The following is a 14,358-nucleotide window of genomic DNA, read 5'->3' as shown; positions in this document are numbered from 1 at the left end:
TGATTTCCAGGCTACTGATTCAGCAATAGAGACAATATTCTGATTATTTTTTTATTACATTTCCCGGGATAAAGCCTGCAGGGTTTTGCCCAGATTACATTTCTGTTCATGGAGTATTCCAGTGAGGCCTCTACCTGAGTTAGATTTTCATTAAACATCACCAAAGTGAACTCTCATTGAATGCTATTTGGCTTTGCTTGGGAAAAAAGACACAAGCCTCTCCCTTAATAGATTGGAAATACGTATGAAATGAGCTTGCTATATTAGAGCCTATATTCTATTGATTTTACAGGAAAGGAATCCATTTTTACAGGAATAGGCATTGGATTAACAAAAAATATTCATTATGTTTATGTTTCCTTTGTTCTTTTGTGAAGAAAATACATCATCACAGTGTTTATCTAAGACTATAAAACCCTTAGGGGATTATCCCAAAGATAACTCATAACACTCCATTACGACTTCAAAATATCCAGAGAGACCTCTGCTAGTACCGCCAAGCTTTCAACTTTTAAGGAAATCTTTTCTAAAAATTCAGCCATCAGCCAAAAGGGATAATTTTATATACATTTAAATAGTCATATTAACTAAATTGTCTAAAATTATACATAATTTCCATGTTTACAGTAATCAAACTAGAAATAGAAGTTCCATGTTGCTCTTTTAAGTAGTGGTTTGGAGGATAGTGAAGAGACACTGCAGCTTATTTTTATTATACCAAAAATATAGCTAATGGGTTTCTCAGAAAACTGTTGCTCCCATTTAAATTCATTTGTGGAAGAAATTAAAATTCTTCTCCACTTTCCAATTGTTGGAATAAGGTAGCTCCCACCTTGTGAATGTTGTATGACCACAACTACCTATGTATTCCAATTGCCATTTAGGAAGAAAATAAAAGCAAGGAAGGGAAATAAAGCAAGACGGTCAATGGCCTTAGATTAACATCATAAAAGGCAAGGTGAGACTTACAGAAATTTCAAAAGAAGTCCACAAAATCTGAAAGAGAAGATAGGTAAAATGAATGGCTCTGTTTATGTTGATGAGAGTCTCTATTCTGCTAGTTTCCAAAAAACTTATTTCACTGTCCTTAATTTTTTTATTCACTAAGAAACAATGACTTTTCACTCATGTTCAAAATTGTTCTAGGTGCTATGCATGACATAGAGGAGAATTGGTACTTATCCTTCAAATAGCCATAATCCACAAAAACACATGGACTGCTGATCTGCTTATGAATATTTTCAGGATCCATATTTAGTCAATTTTACTAAGTAAAATTTTTAGCCTTGCTACTTATTGCCTGTGATGGGGGCAGGGTATTCTGGATTGCTGCATAAACATCTTAGTCATCTTGCTCAGGATACCATTAAGTCCAGATTTAAAAGCATGCCTCGCATTTATCCGTTCACTTCCTGATTCTGTTCTCCAAAGTCAGCTTTTGGAGATGCTACTAGCCAGGAATATTTCTTGAAAATTCAGTTATTTGCATATGTTTGCCAGTTGTGAGATGATTGAATGATGGCATAAATTTAATTGCAGTAGTTCAGAGTACTGTCCCTTGATAACAATCAGGGAAAACAATATGACTGATTCAAGACAGGCAAGGCCCCAAATTAGGGCTTATCCCGGGAGGCCTTTTGGCTTCACACATAAAAAGAATTCAAGGGCAATCTGGTGTTATTAGACAGCAATCTTTTATTAAAAGGGACTGCTCCTTGCTGAGCAGGACTAACTATTTTGCAGTGCATCCAGAGTTGGCAGTAGCAGCTTATGGGTTGTTGGCAACTGTATTTATACTCACTTATACCTATTTTCACTTACGTGCAAATTAAGAGGTGAGTTAATGCAAATTGAGGAGCTGGTTATTCAGAACTTTCTAGAAAAAGGGGCAGTAACTTCCAGGTTGTTGCCATGGAAAAGGGCAGTAACTTCTGGGTTGCCATGACATTTGTAAATTGTCATGGGGCTGGTGGGAATCTCTTATGCTAATGAGCAGTGAGGGCAATTAGAGGTTGCCTTCAACACCAGCTGCTACTTCCTGCAGGGTTTTTCACTTCAGTTGTGCACCACCTGCTGGTTCCTGTCAATTTCTTCATTTTGTCCTGTTCTGATAGGGAAATAAGTCCTGCTGATCTCCTACCTCACTACTTCTCTGACAAATGCCTCATACATTTTAAGTAGAAAACTTGGAACCTAGTCTGGCAACTGTGTAAAAAAGTAAAAGTAAAAAAAAAAAAAAATCACCTGCACCAATGAATGTGGCAATACATCCAGGGAAACTCCTGCTTTCAAGGCTTGGGACTAATCCTCTGTGTTTTGAGAGCTGTACTCTCTGGACTTCAGGCTCCATCCTCTGATGCATCCTTCCTTTTTCATTTGAATTGGCACATGTTTTTAGCTAAGCAGTTTTATCAGTCTATTTCTTGCTTACAGAGTTTGGGGAGGGGGGTACCACATCCTTCTTTAATTAGTTCTCTCTATCCCTTTCAATTCAAGCTGGCAGTGTTTCTGCTGATTAAACATTCTCAATAACGTTATTTCCTGTGCATTTCACAGGGATTCAATTTATTAAACAAGAGACTCCTTCGAAGTTATTTCCTGAGTAATTATGTCTATATTCCTGGCTTCTGCTGATGTGGCTGAAGATATCCATGTCATGTACCTAGTCTCTTCAAAGAGCCTTCTGTATGATTGACTACCTGATTCTTTCAAGGCACTGGTAAAAGGTTGTCCTGATATGTCTGTGGCTTTCTCTCCAAAACATGCATCCTTAGCAGTGAATCTCCTGATTTTAACATCTGTTGCAGTCTGAATAGGGTGAGAATTTCCCCAACCATCAAGTCTGGGTTCCTTTTTGCTTCACAGTTCTTCTCTCAATCTAATTCCTCTCATTCTTTTCCCTCTCACATTTTACTATAAGCAGCAAGAAAAAAACAGGCTATACATTCAACCCTTTGCCTGAAAATCTCAGTGAAATCTCCCAAGTTCATTGCTTAAAAGTTCTTTCTACATAACTACAGGACACAATTCAGCTAATTTTTCTTCCACCATGTAAAAGGATTCCCTTTTCTTCAATTTCCAATAATATTTTCCTCATTTCTGCACCCTCACCAGCAGAGACTTTAACATCCATATTTCTACTTACAATCTATTTAAAGTGATGTGGTATTCTCTAAGGCAACATGTTTCTCCAACATGCTCCTCACTTCATTCTGAGTCCTTACTAGCAGATTTGTTAACACCATATTTCTGCTAACACTCTGTCCAAAGCAAGCGAGACTTTTTCTGTCATGCCTGTCAAAGTTCTTCCAGCCTCTGCCCACTGTCCAATTCAGAAGCCACCTGCACATTTTAAGTGTTTATTACAGTAGCATCCCACTTCCAGGTATCAAAATCTGTGTTAGTTGGAGTTCAGCCAGAGAAACAGGCAGCAGATGTATAGTAATCAATTTATTGCAAGAAAGTGACTTATTCAGTTTTGAAACGTGGCTGGACAAGTCCAAAATCTGTACAGCAGGCAGTTACGAGGGGCAGACTGGAATTCTGGGGCATAAGCCGAAGCTGCTGTCCTTAAACAAAATTTCTTTTTCATCTCAGGGAAGACTCAACTCTGCTTTTATGGCCTTTCCACTGATTGAAATAGACCCACCCAGATTATCTAGGAGAATCTCCCTATTTTACGTTTAGCTGATTGGCAACCTTAATTCTGTTTGAACCTTAATTTCTTTGCAATATAACATATTCATAGGTTCTGGGGATTAGGGCAGGAACATCTTGGCGGTCATTATTTTGCATGCAATACCATTCTAGAGTATCTGCAAAGTTGAGAAGCTCCTGGAGACAGAAAAGTCCTGACAAGAGAGCAGATGTTTTTTCCTCAAATAATTCAACTCCTTCACCAACATATCCTTTAATAAATTTTGTTTAATATGAATTCTACAATGTATTTTCTTTCAAATTCCTTATGAATCAGAACAATGTTGCCATCCAAAGACAAGTAGATGGTGGCATACTGTACCATCAGAAACTCCTCTAAGCCCAGAGTTTGGAACTCAGTTAAGATTTTCCTGCTGTGGAAAGAGGAAATTGCAGGAGATGCATTACTTGGTCCTAGTGTCTATTGGCCTTATACGAACACCTTAAACACAGTAAATCTGGGTATTAGAAAGCCTGTCCAGTCCCCCCAATAGGATCATAACATTAGATAGAGATAAGGAAGAACCCATTAGTCTTTTCTGTGTTAATTTACATGAGAAAGAATACACTATGCAGATATATTTTTATGAGATGACATATGTGTTTTAGAATGAAAATCTAATGCTTACAAGTGTGATCTTGAAAAGAGTAGCTTAAACTTATCCATGTTGCTCCTTATTGGAAAAAACAAAACTCCAAATATGAAGCTTGGAAGAAATTACATATGGATAAATATGAAATGATTACACCCCAAACTTTTGTCAAAAAGTCAGAGCTGTGTGAATAAGAAAAACTATAAAAAACCTTAAAATATGACTTCAAAAATCATACATTCTTATGTAGTGTCATATAGTGTGAAAGGTACTTTCAGAATTAGAGTTATGTTTATTAGGTGGGGTTAACTTTCATATTACCCTTCAGGAATGAATACTATTAATTTATTCAGAAATATGAACTTTCCTGATATAAAATATTTATAATAATACAATAATTTGAAAACTATCTAACAATCAGACCAAGGAAATGAGTAACATTACTAAAGACAACAGTAGAAATTTTTTAAAAAGTAGAATTCAAGATTACTAAAGGGTTAAAAAAAACTAAGGTGAAAAGTGAGGAAGACAAAATTAACAGACGGTAGGAAAGCTACAGATACCTACATTATTCTAGAAATTCTGATTTCCTCCTAGAGTCCTGGCTTACAATATTGGGGAATATAGGCTTCAAGAACTTGAAATCATTACTTTCAGAGCCTCCCGTCAGACACACCTCGTACTGGTAGCTCTGGGACAGAGTCCCGGTGCCGCTCACGTCCACCCGATGCCCTGGAAAGGGGCCCTCGGGCACCGAGTAGCGACCCACCGAGGCCGCCCTGCTCCTCCTGCACAGCCGCACTGCCACGAACAGGAGCACCGAGAAGAGGAAGAGCGACGACACCGAGGCCAACGCCACCACCAGGTAGACGGTAAGCGAGTCGGCCTGGGCTTGGGCCGGGGCCGCCTCTGGGAGCGGCAGGTAGGGCTGGGAGAAGCCATCCACCAGGAGCACTTGCAGCGTGGCGGTGGCCGAGCGCGGAGGCTCGCCATTGTCCTTGACCAGCACCACTAGCCTGTGCTTGGCCACGTCGCGCTCGCTCAGCAGCCTGGCGGTGCGCACCTCGCCATTGTGCGCCCACACGCCGAATAGCCCGGGCTCCGTGGCCTTGAGCAGCTGGTACGACAGCCAGGCGTTCTGGCCCGAGTCGCCGTCCACCGCCACCACCTTGGTCACCACGTAGCCCGGCTCGGCCGCCCGGGGCACCAGCTCGGTGCAGGGCGCGGAGCCGTTCTGCAGCGGGTACAGCACGAAGGGCGAGTTGTCATTGGCGTCCAGCACCAGCACGCGCACCAGTGCCTCGCTGCTCAGCGCCGGGGAGCCGCGGTCTGTGGCGCCCACGTGGAACTCGAAAGCCTGCAGGGCCTCGTAGTCCAGCGACCTGAGGGCGAACAGGTGGCCGTTGTCTGTGTTAATGGAGACCAGGGAGGCGAGGGGCAGGTGCGGGTCCTGGGGCGGCAGCAGCGAGTAGGTGACCTGGGCGTTGGTGCCTGAGTCTCTGTCTGTGGCGCTGACGCTGCCGATGTGCAGGGCGGGGCTGTTGTTCTCGCGGACGAACAGGGTGTAGGAGGTTTGGGTGAAGGCGGGGGCGTTGTCATTGACGTCGGAGACCAGCACGGTTATGTTGTGCTGGGTTTTCAGCCTTGGAGTCCCCAAGTCTGTGATGGTGATGGTGACGTTGTACTCGGCTCTGGTCTCTCTGTCCAGCGCCCCTTCTGTTACCAGCCTGTAGAAATTCTCAACAGAAGGTTTTAGCTTAAAAGGAACATCATCCTGAATTGAGCAAATCATTTTTCCATTTTCCCCAGAGTCTCGGTCTCTAATCCTAAACAGGGCCACTTCTGTCTCTGGAGAATTCTCGGGAATAGGGCTGGTAAGTGATGAAATACTTAGTTCCGGGAAGTTATCGTTAACATCCAGCACCTTAACAGAGACAGAGCATTTTCCAGAAAGTCCCCCGCCATCAGATGCCTCTATATCTAGATCATACGAAGACATTGTCTCAAAATCTAGTTTTTTAATTAGTCGAATTTCTCCTGAAAGGCTGCTTAGCTCAAAAGGTTTGTTTATCTCCTCAGAGCTGTAATAAAGGGAGTATGATATCTCTCCATTTGTCCCAGTGTCTAAATCCCTAGCAGAGACCTTGACAACTAGGGAGCCTACTGGGCTGTTCTCTGGGACCTGCACCTCGTAGAGCGCCTGCGCAAACTCCGGGGCATTGTCATTGGCGTCCAAGACCAAGATGAGGATCTGGACGGTGCCAGATCGGGGTGGAGAGCCACCGTCCACCGCTGTCAAGGTTAATCTGAGCTCGGCCTGCTCCTCGCGATCCAGTTCTGTGTCCAGCACCAGCTCTGGGTATTTCCTGCCATCCCCTCGGGTGCGAGTGGAAACATGGAAATGAGAATTGGGAGAAATATTGTAGTTTTGAACATTATTGCTGCCCACGTCCAAGTCCCGAGCTTTTTTCAGAGGAAACACAGTCCCAAGGGAGCTAGTTTCTGGGATTTTCAGGGTAATTTCTCTTTCAGGAAATTCAGGAGAATGATCGTTTATGTCTGTCACTAGTAGTTCAGCTCGAAATACTTCCAAAGGTTTTTTCAGTAACACTTGGAAATGCATTATACAGGGCTCAGTAGGGCCACACAGCTTCTCCCGGTCCAGCTTCTCATTTAATATCAACTGCCCGGTCTGCAGATCAAGCTGCAAGCCTTGTTCGTTATCCTCAGAAACTACCCGGGCTCCCCGCTCGGCTAGCTCCCCCACTCCCAGCCCTAGGTCATTGGCCAGGTTGGCTACAAAAGAACCTCTCTCTGTTTCCTCCATCACAGAATAGCGACGGGGTTCCCAGCCTGCCAGAGTCACTTCCAGTAAAAGAAGGAGAATCAGGACTTGCCTTTGTTCGGGAAAGCGCTCCCCTGCAGGCTCCATCTTTACTTCTGCACACGCCCCTTTCAAGGAACCGGAGTCAGAGCTACTTCAGGGAGCGATGGGACAGAGGCAGTGATCGATCTGTGCGTTGATAACCTGTCCGGAAATGTAGGAGAATAGCATTCTCCGGAGACACTGGTCCGTGCTCTGCTAACAGGCTTTCCTCTTAGGCTGAAAGAGGTCTGAAGTAGCTAGTAGCATTTCATGGGCTTTTTCCTTTTCCTTTTTTTGAAGCCTTAGCCTGCAGCGCCACCATGCGTTGTCTTTGCTTCGAAACGAATTGCTACAATTGATCTATTCTCTATTCTATTAGGAGTTTGGAAATTGGGAGGAAATGATGTAATCACAATATCACGCAATGGTAATTATTAATTTCTTCATTTAAAGGAGTATTATTGGTCTCTATGTGCCAAATTATGAAATACATCAGTAAACAACCCAGACATGGTCCCCACCCTCCAGAACCTGTAGTCTGGGTGTAGCGTTCTGAGGGAAATTGAGAAGTGAAAGAAGACATAATAGTGATCAGTCATCTTGTAATAATAATAACACAAAGCCATGTGATTTCTTAAAAATTTCTCAGCAAAACAAAATGAATTCTTTGATTTCTTTCAAATTCTAGACAGCCTATGTACCAGAATTGTGCTCCCATTGGTTGGATTACATCAAGAAAAAGCTACACGTTCATTCCAGTGTGATATCCTTTCTACATAAAGTCAGAGAGTTATGATTTTATGAAAATTTTAAACTGTGGAAAAATACATATGAAGGCAATTCCTATATCTCTTACTTTGCTTTTTCTCTTTTTTCTTTTCATTTTTCCTTTTTTTTTTTTTTGAGATGGGGTCTTGCTCTGTTGTCCAGGAGGGAGTGCAGTGGCACAATCACTGCTCATTGCAGCCTTGACTACCCAGGCTCAAGCAATCCCCCCACCTCAGCAACTGTAGCTGGGACCACAGTTGAGCATCACCATGCCTGGCTAATGTTTTAATTATTTGTAAAGATGAGGTCTTGCTATGTTGCCCGGGCTGGTCTCAAATTTCTGAGCTCAAGCAATCCTCCTGCCTCAGCCTCCCAAAGTGCTGGGGTTATAGGCATGAGCTGCTGTACCCAGCCCTGCCTTGTCTCCCTCGTATTTATTATCTGACGTAGTATACATGTACTTATTTAGTTGTTTCCTTTCTGTTTCAACCTCACATGTTAGAACTTCATTTTGTTCACTGCTGCATCCCCAATATCTAAAATAATCCCTGGCACATGGTAGGTGCTCAATAAATATTTGTTAAATTGATCCATTAATAAATCACAATTAATTTAAACATTCTGACAGATAGGTTCTCCTCCTACTGTAGAAGTCCCCTCTTCTTCTGGGATTCAAGTTCATTATATAAGATGGATAAACAAAGACAGCATGTTCATAAGGTAGCTATTTCCTATGCCCTTTAAATAGTAATGTGAAATAACTCAGAATGACCTAAAATGTCATTTCATTAAATGGCAAAACTACTTAGCTACCCATAAGCAAGGGATATATTATATGATAGAAAGAAAGAACATAACAAGATTATGATGATCCTAAAGATAAGGATTATGTCTCTTTTAGACACACATTTTTCATTGTCAAGGTTTTTTTTACAGTAATGTTATTATGACACTTATGATATTCAAAACTCTTATATAATAAAATTTTCTAAGAATTTCTATTTAACACTTCAAAGACTGTACCATTGGAAAGATCCCTCAGTTTTTCTCAAAATTGTATATTCTGACAAAAGCTAGTGCATGTCCCTTATAGACTACTAATATTTTACAACCTCCTTGATCCCAAATGTTGTCATACTAATATGAAAAGCCACAATAAAAACTCAATAGGAAGAAAGGTCTAACTTATCAACAATGCAAGAATATCTAAACATGCTTTTGACAACAAAAACCTCACTTAGATCTCTTAGTTAGAGGGAAATTTATTAAAGAGCACAAATTTGTCTCCAGCAACCTAAGGGAAAAAGACTTGGGAGGGACTGGAAAATCTAAAACAGGAAAATCTATGACAAGGTCATTCTTTTGGTACCTTATTTTTTTTCTTGTCTCTCAATAGATTGATGTTCTGTATTTCTTTGCAAGTGTTTAGCCAAATATGACACCACTTTCTGCTTATGTTCCTAACAAAGAGACTATGTTGTATCTGGTTCTTAAAGCCATTTTTTTTTTAAACAGAGAGAATCAGATTAGGCCAGCTAGGATCATCTTATTTTTGTGTTTGAGATCACAGAAGGAGGTGGGTCATATAAAATAAATGTGGCTGCAACATTACACTTCAGCCACAGACAGGGAGAATTTTCCAGAAAAAGATCAGGTGGGCTAGATAGACACTACAAAAGGGAGCTATGATTTTAAAATCTTGAGATAATCTAATAATCACTAAAGATGCTCGTATGGCCGGGCAAGGTGGCTCACACCTGTAATGCCACACTTTGGGAGGCAGAGGCGAGTGTATCACCTGAGGTCAGGAGTTTGAGACCAGCCAAACTGGTCTGAGTTTGAGTTTGGCCAACATGGTGAAACCCCATCTCTACTAAAACAAGGAGCCTGTAATCCCAGCTACTCGGGAGGCTGAGGCAGTAGAATCGCTTGAACCGGGGAGGCGAGGTTGCAGTGAGCCCAGATCACGCCATTGCACTCCAGCCTGGGCGACAAGAGTGAAACTCTGTCTCAATAATCGTAATAATAATGCTCATATATGTTATGGAGTGAAGGTTATAAAAAGAGCAGAAAAGTCTTTAAGTTTGGGGAAAAATGTAGTCTTTCCCACTTCAAGCTATTGTGAAATAAAACGATGCAATTTTTGCAGACGCTTCTCCATTTAAAAATTCAAGACAGGTAAGTATAAGACAGAATCAATAGAATATGTACTAATAATCACTATATCATCATTCCTGTCTTCTAAGCATCAAAAGTTTAGAAAAGCTTTCTTTAATGAAACAGAACGGAGCTGGAGTCTTCAAGTCAACAGCCTGTGATTTTGAAAAGTTGATAAATTGAACAAATATTACTTTTCATTAATGAGTAAACCTGAAAGTTGTATTCATCAAAATGGACATGATAAAAGGAGACTAAGTATGAACAAATAATCAAAGAAAATGTCTAATCTTAAGTAGGAAAATGAAATCAGCAAAATCTTAGAAAATCTATATAGCACAAAAAACATAACAGAGACTTAATATATTGATAAAGGACTAACCTTTATCCTAAATGCTCTGAGAAATCTACAGATTCTTAATTGAATCCAAAACCATTTACAAAGTTGGACTTTTCCTCCCATCATTCACAGCGCCCGGATGCTTAGGGATAACAGACTTCAGGAATTTGAATTCATTTGTCCCGGAGCCTCGCTTCAGAAACACTTCATACTTGTACCTCTGGGATAGGGTCCTGGTGTCGCTCACGTCCACCAGATGCCTGGAAAGGGGTCTTCGGGCACCGAGCAGCGACCCAGTGAGGCCTCCCTGCTCCTCCTGCACAGCCGCACTGCCACGAACAGGAGCACCAAGAAGAGGAAGAACGACGACACCAAGGCCAACGCCACCACCAGGTAGACGGTGAGCAAGTCGGCCTGGGCCTGGGCCGGGGCCGCTTCAGGGAACGGCAAGTAGGGCAGGGAGAAGCCATCCACCAGGAGCACGCGCAGCGTGGCGGTGGCCGAGCGCGGAGGCTCGCCATTGTCCTTGACCAGGACCATCAGCCTGTGCTTGGCTGTGTCACGCTCAGCAGCCTGGCAGTGCATTGTACGCCCACACGCCGAACAGCCCGGGCTCCGTGGCCTTGAGCAACTGGTACGACAGCCAGGCGTTCTGGCCCGAGTCAGCGTCCACCGCCACCACCTTGGTCACCAGGTAGCCCGGCTTGGCGGCCCGCCCGGGGCATCAGCTCGGTGCAGGGCGCGGAGCCGTTCTGCAGCGGGAACAGCACGAAGGGCGAGTTGTCGTTGGCGTCCAGCACCAGCACGCGCACCAGCGCCTCGCTGCTCAGCGCCGTGGAGCCGCGGTCTGAAGCGCCCACGCGGAACTCGAACTCCTGCAGGGCCTCGTAGTCCAGCGACCTGAGGGCGAACAGGTGGCCGTTGTCTGTGTTGATGGAGACCAGGGAGACGAGGGGCAGGTGCGGGTTCCGGGGCGGCAGCAGCGAGTAGGTGACCTGGATGTTGGTGCCCGAGTCTCTGCGGTGCTGACGCTGCCAATATGCAGGGCGGGGCTGTTGTTCTTGCGGACGAACAGGGTGTAAGAGGTTTAGGTGAAGGCGGGGGCGTTGTCATTGACGTAGGAGACCAGCACCGTTATGTTGTACTCCGTTTTCAGCCTAGGAGTCCCCAAGTCCGTGGCTGTGTTGATGATGTACTCGGCTCTAATCTCTTTGTCCAGTGGTCCTTCTGTTAACAGCCAGTATAAATTCTCAACGGAAGGTTTCAGCATGAACGGAACATCATTTTGAATTGAGCAAACTATTCTTCCATTTTCCCCAGAATCGCGGTCTTGAATGCTGAAAAGAGCTGCAACGGTCTCGGGAGAATTTTCGCGGATGGGGCTTGTGAATGAAGCCATGGTCAGTTCCGGAGCGTTATCGTTGACATCTACCACCTGTATTATGACAGTGCATTTTCCAGAAAGACCTGCCCCATCAGAGGCTTTAATATCCACCTGATATGACACAATTTTTTCAAAATCTAGTTTTCTGATTATTTTAATTTCTCCCCTTCGTTCATTAAGTGCAAATGTCTTAGAAATCTCATCACCATAAAAAAATGAGTAGAATATCTCACCATTAATTCCTATGTCTGAATCTCTAGCGGAAACAGTGGCAACAAGGGACTCCAGGGGGCTGTTTTCTGATATCTGCACCTGATAGAGTGGCTACACAAACTCAGGTGCATTGTCATTGATGTCCAAGATTTCAATGAGGACCAGAGCAGTCCCAGTTCTGGGAGGAGTCCCGCCATCTACTGCCATGAGAGTTAACCTGAGCTCAGCCTGCTCCTCCCGATCCAGGGCTTTGTCCAGAACCAGCTCTGGGTATTTTCTGCCTTCACTGCCATTTTGGGTGAGAGCGTGGACATGGGAGTAGGGGTAGATGGTGTAGTTTTGGATGTTATTGATGCCCACATCCAAATCTTGTGTATTTTTCAGAGGAAACACAGTTCCTGGAGGAGTATTTTCCATGATTTCAAAATAATTTCTGCTTCTGGGAATACAGGGGAATTGTGTTTATGTCACTGACCAAAAGTTTAAACCTCCAAAGGTTCTTCCAGTAACACTTGGAATTGCAGCACACAAGGCTCAGTGAGTCTACACAATTCTTCCCGATGCAATGTCTCATTTACTTGCAGGTCTCCGGTCTGAAGTTTCAGCTGAAAATATTTTTTGTTATTGTTAAAAATGACCCGAGGCCTCCACTGGTATATTTCTCTTACTTCTAGCCCTGGGTCCTTTGTTAGATTGGCCACAAAAGAACCACTTTCTGTTTCTTCTGCTACAGTATATTCCACTCCGCACAGTATATTCCACTCCGCACAAGTCTGAGACAGCATAACAAAGAGAAGCAGCACTTGTCTTATTCTAGGAAAGTGCTCCTTTTCAGCCTCCATTTCTCCAACACCAACAGCATTCAGGGTCCGGATGCCTATGTTGGGTTGGTAGGCAATCTGCTCTGGGAATCAATCCTTGCAGCAACACAATTTTCGGTTAAGAAAGCCTCTTCTCTTTGATGGATCTAATGACTGCTAGCACAGTAGTTGAAGAGATTCATTCTAACATTTCAGGAGTGTAAACTTAAGTGATATACTAGCTAAATCTGGTTTATTATGCAAACTCAATAGGTAGCCTAAGGAGTTGTGGATAACTTATTTGTGAATATTGCCTAAGGACTGTGAGCTTGTTATGTTGACTTGTTTCAGTATCTAAAATAATTTATAAAGAGCATCACCATCTATTGTTAATACTGAGATACACACATGTTGAAGCTGAGAGTCACTGAGACCTTGAAGAGGGAGCCAGCCAAGATCATGGTTATAAAGGCTGAAGTTAAAGTAAAAAGTAAAATGCAGAAGAAAATATGTTAAGTTCACCTGAAATAGCAGGTTAAGCATATTCCCAACTGGAGAAGATCTCAACTCATTTTTAGTAAGCAATTATGTATCTCTTGTGGATTCATTGGAATACTGAAACCCTAGCATGGAACTGAAATTTTTACTTCTAAGGAAAGAGAAAACATTTTGGGGGAGGAGACTTGTGGGTCTTCCCAACTGTACCAACTTTAGCCAATGTTTTACTCACAATGTTTAAATAATAGACACTATTATGTGTTGTGGCATTCTAATTATCTAGCTAACTGAGAAAACTAAGGATGAGCCAAGTGTAAGAATTGTGGTTCATATTGGTTTCTCTTGAGGCATAAATAACTCAAATCAACATTCTACTTTAGAATGTTTTCTTCTATACAAACAAGTTCGATTAATTAAACTTTCAAAATATGAGAACATGCCAGTCATGGGCAAAATCTGATGGACAAATTTCCTTATAGAAATATTTTGGTCATGGGTCCAAATTCACTATTATGGATTTACATGTCCAAGAAAATGTGTCCTGAATGTCTATGCATTTTTTAATATTAATGGGATAGAAGCTTGTACCTATGTCAGTAACCCAATGAATCAAAGTTAGTTTTTCATTCCCATCTTTCATCTCTTGGATAAAGTTTCCTCTTTCTAAGATCTTAGCTCCTAGGCTTGGCAGAAACTTAAATTTCTTTCATGAGGTTTTCTAGCAATAGAGTATATTAATTAAATATTTATTACTATAACTGAAATCATGAATCAATCCATATGATCGATAAATTGGGATTATTTATGAAGCAAGAATGTTTTACATTACATGACAAAAATAATTTTGTTCACACTGAGCTTAGCAAGTAATTTTTAAAAGAACGAGTCTGCTAAGGAGGGTATGATGATCCTGAGAAAAGGTACAGACACCCAAAACTTACAATTTCAGTGTTATTATTATTTTTTAAACAAAAAGTATTATTTAAAAAGTAATCATGGGACATATAAAATAATGGAGGTAAAGTTAATGAGACATTTCATAA

At 42.2% G+C, this 14,358-nt stretch overlaps 2 protein-coding genes across 2 annotated transcripts; both read right to left on the bottom strand.

Moving 5' to 3' along the window:
* Positions 1-3,906: 3,906 nt before the first annotated feature.
* On the bottom strand, positions 3,907-12,893 carry LOC100987426 (protocadherin beta-15). Its single transcript, XM_003829138.6, has one exon. The coding sequence runs from the start codon at positions 7,219-7,221 to the stop codon at positions 4,858-4,860; it is 2,364 nt and encodes a 787-aa protein (XP_003829186.2). The 5' UTR covers positions 7,222-12,893; the 3' UTR covers positions 3,907-4,857.
* LOC100981506 (protocadherin beta-15) lies at positions 10,518-12,859 on the bottom strand. The gene is given in 7 exon segments (XM_008954535.6): positions 10,518-10,681; positions 10,684-11,000; positions 11,002-11,138; positions 11,140-11,441; positions 11,444-12,443; positions 12,445-12,505; positions 12,507-12,859. Coding segments are annotated over 7 exon segments (2,334 nt in total).
* Positions 12,894-14,358: the final 1,465 nt, after the last annotated feature.

The sequence above is a fragment of the Pan paniscus genome, chromosome 4 (assembly GCF_029289425.2).
Source record: "Pan paniscus chromosome 4, NHGRI_mPanPan1-v2.0_pri, whole genome shotgun sequence".
Taxonomy (NCBI): domain Eukaryota; kingdom Metazoa; phylum Chordata; class Mammalia; order Primates; family Hominidae; genus Pan; species Pan paniscus.
Note: the sequence above shows the minus strand (reverse complement) of the source record. Positions and strands in the feature narration are given on the sequence as shown.

What these genes read in the sequence shown, in the direction of transcription:
- LOC100987426 (XM_003829138.6), bottom strand. Translation starts at nt 7,221, where the DNA reads ATGGAGCCTGCAGGGGAGCGCTTTCCCGAACAAAGGCAAGTCCTGATT.